Raw genomic sequence first — 6,628 nt, 5'->3', positions numbered from 1 at the left:
GAACACAGTTTCTGATGGATCGGTTATTAACAACTGGACCACCAGTAAGATGGGCAAGAGGGCTACTGAATTCTTCCCCCTCTAGACTGTTGCCAATGCAAGACTTGTATCACTTGCATTTGTATGCCACGAGTTACAACTACGAGAATGCAGAGGTGATAATACTCGGGCTGCTTCTAGCAAAAGAAAAATGAGATGATATAGAGACAGTGCATCTTTGCATGGAAACATCTGTATCTATTCCTGAAAGCAATGAATATACAAGTTCCAGGTCACTTCCCTCTCCAGCGAGAAGTTTTGACAGCCAACACTGTCACCGCAATGTACAACAAGGAGAATGCCTTGAAGAATAAAGACCAACGCTCCTGCAAAAGTACCACAGGAAGACATGGAGAGTCAGAATATTGCAACAATGCTCTGCAACTATGCAGGGAGAGCTGCCCTGCACAAAGGAAATTTCCCTTCCAAACCCGTTTGCTAATTATCTGCTTCAATTGTGAATACTTCACTTTTGACTTTCAGATTTAGCAAGCTAAAAAGTTCTTTTTCCTATTGCCACGACATTTCTCATCAACATAAGAACAAATAATATACAAAATGGAAGACTCTAACCAAGCTAGCGCACTGGATTTGCTTTAAAGTACTACCTAATGTTGAAATAGTAATAGAATGCCTGACATCATCAAGCTATCATGTATCCACTCGACTTTCAGGATCTGATCATAGCATGAGAAAAAATGGAACTTCAAGTAATGCTAAAGACAAGGTAAGTATACTTGTTTACAAAACCTAGTGCCAACCCAACACACTAGCAAGTATCTCGAACTTTGTAAAGGAAAGGAAAAAGCCCATGTTCTTGTTTGACAAATCAGTCAGTTTTAAACAGTACTCTCAAAAACGGTCACAACAATACAGGTCGTACACTTAAATCATGAAAATCATCCAAAGACACCAAAAGATGATTTACCAATCAGATGAAACATAAGTTTCCTTCTCACTTGTTCTCAGGGATCATAACAGAAAATGCATCCATGCAGAAACTCCAGAGTGCGTGCAAAGTTTCCACATTAACTATTATCTTGCTATTTATGGCAAATCCTTCTGTCATGCCTTGTTTTGTCATTCAATTCCCAACTTTCTCCTTAAACAAGTTCAAAAAGTTAAAGCTCTTAAAAAAGTTAAGTAGCATTCTTTGCTTTGATTACTACACATGGTAAGCATCTTATTGGTGATAACTGACTTTACAGAATAGTCATCGTGCATAGGGCTTACATGTGCAAAAATTCGGGTTAATCTGTTGATTATCTTCTTATTCACCGTAAAAGATGCTTTGGCTATTTGGAATTGGGTCAAAAAGCAGAAACGACTGGGCCATGCTGAAGAATACAACAGAACTTAATGCTAGCTGCAAATAGCGTAGAAGATTCATATTCACAAAGAAATTATGGAAAGATCTCCCTTTTTCTCTCGTACGGAACTTATCCCTTGAAAAACAGAGACACAATATTATTGGAACTGAATCATCAAAAGCTGAAGAGCCTTGTTCTAAACCAGGTATGGAGTGGACTACCTTTTTTCTATTTGTTCAGTTTTTTTCACAATGTCTTCTTGTTTTCTGGTTAGTTGTTACTTTCAGATGTGGACTTCTTGTGTACTCAGTCTGAATTTGGTTATATTTCCATAAAGTGCTTAGTTATCAAAACAAACGGTAAAAAATATGATTGCTAAGCCTTTACAAATGCAACATACAACGTAAACTCGTGCTCTTCTAACTCCACGCACATGCAATTCAACAGTTCCACGCCATGTTCAAGAGTTTCTATTATTAAGAGTTGGAGGAAACCACGAGGTTATCTTAGTCAAATCTTATAGTCTAATCATGATTACTACGAAATTACATAGAGTTGGGTTGCTAACCCTGAATGCTTTCTAATTCATATGATTAGATAGGAGAATTACTCAAAAATTTAAATCATCACCTCTAAGACAACTGTAAGAGCAGGCAGCTGTGCAGGTTGACATTAAAAAAAAGCCACTTGATGGAAGACGCTGCTTTGGTTGCTAAGCTACTTGATTACTTGGTCCCTTCCGAAGTTCACTGTTCCTGACCAATCTCATAATTGCAAGGAATTCCTCAGGTTCTTGATCTTCTATAAGAATCTGTTGACGAGCATTCGGCATAAGAATACATTTAGGAAGCAAAACAGTTTTACCAAATGCTTTAACTGCTATAATCAAACAGTCCACCGGAAGAACTCATGAAAAGAAGGCATATCCTAGAACAACAGTGAGAATGCAAATTGAACATATCCATCAGTGTGCAAAGATAGGCTTAAACTCCACACGAGACAATTACATGAACATGGCTCATTATTGAAAAGGTAAACACATGCCAATCCGGTAATGAGTATTTCTTAATACCCAGGATCGCGCAACATAGATTCACCAAGTAACCCACTTGTTTCTTCATCTTGCCCAGTTATCCAACATATTACCACAAAGACAAATATGAAGTCCCTGATACAGTACGCAAAGTTTATTTCACTTTCCCGATAATAGTTAATTTAAGGCATTAACAGCCACATGAGGCTCCTTACCAAAAAAAAAAAACAGCCACAATGAGGCTGCCTACAAGTAGCTTCTATTTGATTGACATATCAGATAGGATCGAGAACATTTTCTTAACTACTGATAGAAATTGAAGACAGGACAAATGCTAGCCCAAGAAATAAAAATATGTCATATACAATAAAATACTCCACAAAACCCAGTAAGCACACCTTTGGTCCTGCAGATCCACTGTATAACATTGTGAACTCGACTAAAGTCCTATGTGCCAAGTTAATTGTCAACTAAAGCGTCAAACCGATGCGATCTTCAAGGAGCTTCTATGCTGAATGAGCATGTCCGATTTGGTCATAAACATATGATCATGTTCGATTTGGTCATAAACATTTTCTTAGCAGGAATGATTGATAGAAATTGAAGAAGACAGGATAAATGCCTCCCAAAGAACTAAAATCATCAAAAACATGTCAAACCCAAGAAAATACATGAAAGAATAGGAAATTTTAGAACAGTTTCATTCAAACACATTAATTTTAGGAATCTTTACAATAAAGCACACCCAACTCACACAAGGCATTCGATAGATCACAGATAAATGATAAAGAGCTTTGTCATAAAATGCATACCTCAATTTTGGTTTCCTTCGGAAGGCTTTTCTCTAAAAGAAAATCATGTGCAACTTGGTTCCAGTCAATCTTCTCTACATTAACTAGATCTCTGCTTCTTTTTACTGGAGTTTTGCTTTCATCGCAATTAAAGGACCTTCCTAGCCAAAAGTATAGAATCCCCTCCTTTGACTGTTTCAAAAATGTAGCGGGACAATAAATAGCAAAAACACCTCCTGAATTCAAATCACTCCCACCAAAAGGCGCAACTTCTTCTAAACTAGGCCAACAATATATGAGGGGTCGCACTTTTCCATTACATTCTAAGTCACTCTGATCAATTTCCCTTGAGACAGAAGCAACACCAACTTCTTCTAGTTCTCCACTTCTTCCTAAACAACTCTGTGCTCGGATGCCAGCAACTTTGTTGGAAGGTAGATCACTAGCAACTGGACAAGGCTTCTGAAACTTGCCTATTGGAACCAGATGCCTCTCCCTGGTTTTCATACTATCCCCTGTTCCTACAACATTTTCTCTGTCAGGAACCAGTTCAAGTGATGAACAAGAATCGCCATTTGCCCATACCCCATTTTCTTGTGGGGGAACAGCAATGGATGGAACCTGTGTTAGTTTATCTTTCCCAACTGGTAGCTTTAGAGTCCTAGATGCGCTACCTCTGCGTTCAGCAAGCGAGGGTGAGACTTTCTTAACTGGTGAAGTGACTGACTGAGGGTGTCGCCTCGAAGGAAAATTGATGTCAATAAAATCCTGATTCTGTGACATAGGCTGAGAAATTGTTATTGAACGATGGAGAGACAAATTAGAGAAGTTAGATAGGGTCGATGATACGGGAAGTGAACAGGAAGCTGTTGAGGGTGAATCTTGAGATGATTCGGAGAAGTACGTCGAGCTCGTGCTCGAATCGGAAGAGAGGGAATCTGGAGAAAGATAAGGAGGAGATGACGATGATGACGATGATGAAGTCGATGATGCAGGTGAACAGTTCACAGGAGAATGTACAACCATCATAGACTCAGAGAAAACCCTGGGCAGGGTAATCTTAGGAGCTGACACGAAATCCTTCATATTACTGGGGGCAAATTTGCGTCTCAACACACTCCAACTGCTTTCTCTAGCAGGAAGATGGGTTTCATCCTCATTTTCAGATGATGCAAAGGGAGGCACAACTCCCCCCTTTATTACTTTCTTGAAAATTTCAAAATCTACATCATACAAATCCACCTTTCTCCGCCCTGAGGATGTTTTCCTGGCAATTAATTCCTTATCAGGCACTCCATTGCCAGATTTATCCATCAAAGGTAAGAGGTTAGAGAAAGCATCCCAGTAGTATGATGGTTCTTCTCCTTCCCGGATCACAACCACTGGACCATGAACTCTTTCATACCTCATAATCTGACAAACAGCCGCCCTAGCATCCCTTTCCATTATGCCTTCACATTCCCTTCCGATCCACACGTAAATTGACGAAGGTACCTGTACAATGAAAGCTCCTCTGGAATCTAGTGCCGCAGGAGAAGGATCGGTCAACATTTTAGGAACCAGATGCAAGGGATCATAGGACGAATGTGGCGCAATTCTGTACATCCTAAGCAATGAGCTTGGACTCAAAGGAAAAGCATGAACTCTTTTTTGACACTGCAACAACTGACAAGCAAAACCCATGTTAGGATCAGCTATCCCTCTTGCAGCCTTCACAAACTGAAATGCATCATCAAAACTCCGCCCCTCTCTCCACATAAGATATGCTATCACCAGAGATGTTGACCTGGAGACGCCTTGACAACAGTGCACAAAAACCCTCCCACGTTCTTCCCTAACATCCTCAAAATAATCGAAGACATCGTAGAGAATGCTAGTAATATCTTCCGATGGACTATCCTGCAACCACAAAGTTCTATAAACAAAATCCGCTTTGAAATACTCAGGGCAAACAAAGCCCACGCAGTTCAGGACATGCGTGATTCCATTCCTCTTTAGTATATCCCTGTCTTTAGCCACTGCATCCCCACCAAGATATATGTGTTCAGCTACCTTAGAACACTCTTTGTCGAAGAATGCTATCTTTTCCCTCTTCACTAACCCACCATTCTTATCAGGGTTCCGCTGAATCGCAGACATATCAAGCTTCAACCTCTCCCCGCCTCTGTTCCCGCTGGGTGTAGGTGGCTGTGGCCATTCACCAACATCGTCAGATCCTGCTTTTGGCCACTCATCTAAGCTCCGTCGGGTGATAGACAAAGGCTGCAATGGCGGCAAACATGACCTTGCCTTGGAATTATGCTGGGAACGCGGGGTTAAAGGGGCAGGAAAACGACGGTTCTGACCACCGTTCCCATTTGAATCCGAGCAATTATTAGCTTCTTCACCAGGGTTCTGCTGCGCAGTACGAGAAGACGACCAGGACGCCGAACGCCAGAAGGTCTTAAGGGCAGTGGGCATATGGCATGGAGCTAGAGGATTAACGGTGGACTCCTCCTTACCCACCATGCTCAACTCAGACTCCTAGCCTAGGGTTCGCGCAAAACCCAAAAACGATCGAAACCCTAATTCCTTCCCCACCCCTACGCCGTAGTCAAGTGAACATGGTGGCGGTGGTGGTGAATCCAACAACTCAGAACCCCATATCAGATCAGCGACAAGGGTATAACCGAATCAAACATCGGCGAGAACCAAAATCAAGCGCAAAAGCGGAAGATTGAACGTACAACCAGTGATGCGCGCACCCTCAATTTCGCGGAAGGCGGAGGCGAATCTGGAGCCCCGGAGATTTGGGGGTATAGGCAGCGAATTCGGAGCCTAGAACCTCACGCGAGCCACTGAGGAAGGCGGTGGGACGAGACCGGGAGGCGGCGAGGTGAGAGAGATCCAGAGATTTAGGGTTTCGTCGATTTGTAAACGGAGCGGGCGAGAGAGAAGGGAGGAGCTGGGACTGAGATGTGAGAGTGTGGGCAAGAGGTAGAGAGAGAGAGAGAGTCGAGGAAAGAGAGGGAAAAAGAAGATGCAGAGGAGAGAGAGAGAGAGAGAGAAGGAAGAGACAGTAACAGTATTTTTCCGACTTGATTTTGTTTTTATGTTTTTAAAGATTAATTTCTCTTTGCATGGGTTCGTGAATTCCGACAATTTCTAGGGCCTAATTGCCCAAAAAAAAAAGCATACATTAAAACAATATTAAACTCGGTATGTCTATGACATATATAGGCAAATTAAATTGTTGCATCGCGACAAATCTTAAATCAGTATCCCCATTCTGCATTTGTCCCAAACCGATTTTCGCCTCTAAAAGAAAAACTCAAACTGTATACTTATAATAAATATACCATAGTGCTATGACAAAATTAGGATTTTAATGGATTTCAAAATGTTAGGGAGACTTTAGGACAAAATTAACAGATTTCTCAATGTTAGCCATTTTCTTTGGATTAGGTAGTCTTTTT

General features: G+C 41.2%; 1 protein-coding gene across 1 annotated transcript; it reads right to left on the bottom strand.

The window, feature by feature from the left end:
- LOC115726545 (protein-tyrosine-phosphatase MKP1) lies at positions 1–6,211 on the bottom strand. Its single transcript, XM_048283497.1, has 3 exons — positions 3,195–6,211; positions 1,980–2,160; positions 1–365 (listed from the first exon to the last, which is right to left on the bottom strand). Exons 1-2 carry the CDS (start codon positions 5,679–5,681, stop codon positions 2,062–2,064), a joined length of 2,586 nt encoding a protein of 861 aa, XP_048139454.1. The 5' UTR covers positions 5,682–6,211; the 3' UTR covers positions 1–365; positions 1,980–2,061.
- Between the last annotated feature and the right edge of the window lie 417 nt (positions 6,212–6,628).

Source organism: Rhodamnia argentea, chromosome 8 (genome assembly GCF_020921035.1).
Source record: "Rhodamnia argentea isolate NSW1041297 chromosome 8, ASM2092103v1, whole genome shotgun sequence".
NCBI classification, from domain to species: Eukaryota; Viridiplantae; Streptophyta; class Magnoliopsida; order Myrtales; family Myrtaceae; genus Rhodamnia; species Rhodamnia argentea.
This window is presented reverse-complemented; position numbering and strand designations above follow the sequence as displayed.

Excerpts from the sequence above, each read along its gene's own strand:
- LOC115726545 (XM_048283497.1), bottom strand. The coding sequence starts at position 5,681 with ATGGTGGGTAAGGAGGAGTCCACCGTTAATCCTCTAGCTCCATGCCAT. Across the intron at positions 2,161-3,194 it reads CGAAGGAAACCAAAATTGAG|ATTCTTATAGAAGATCAAGA; the intron begins GTATGCATTTTA and ends GCTCGTCAACAG.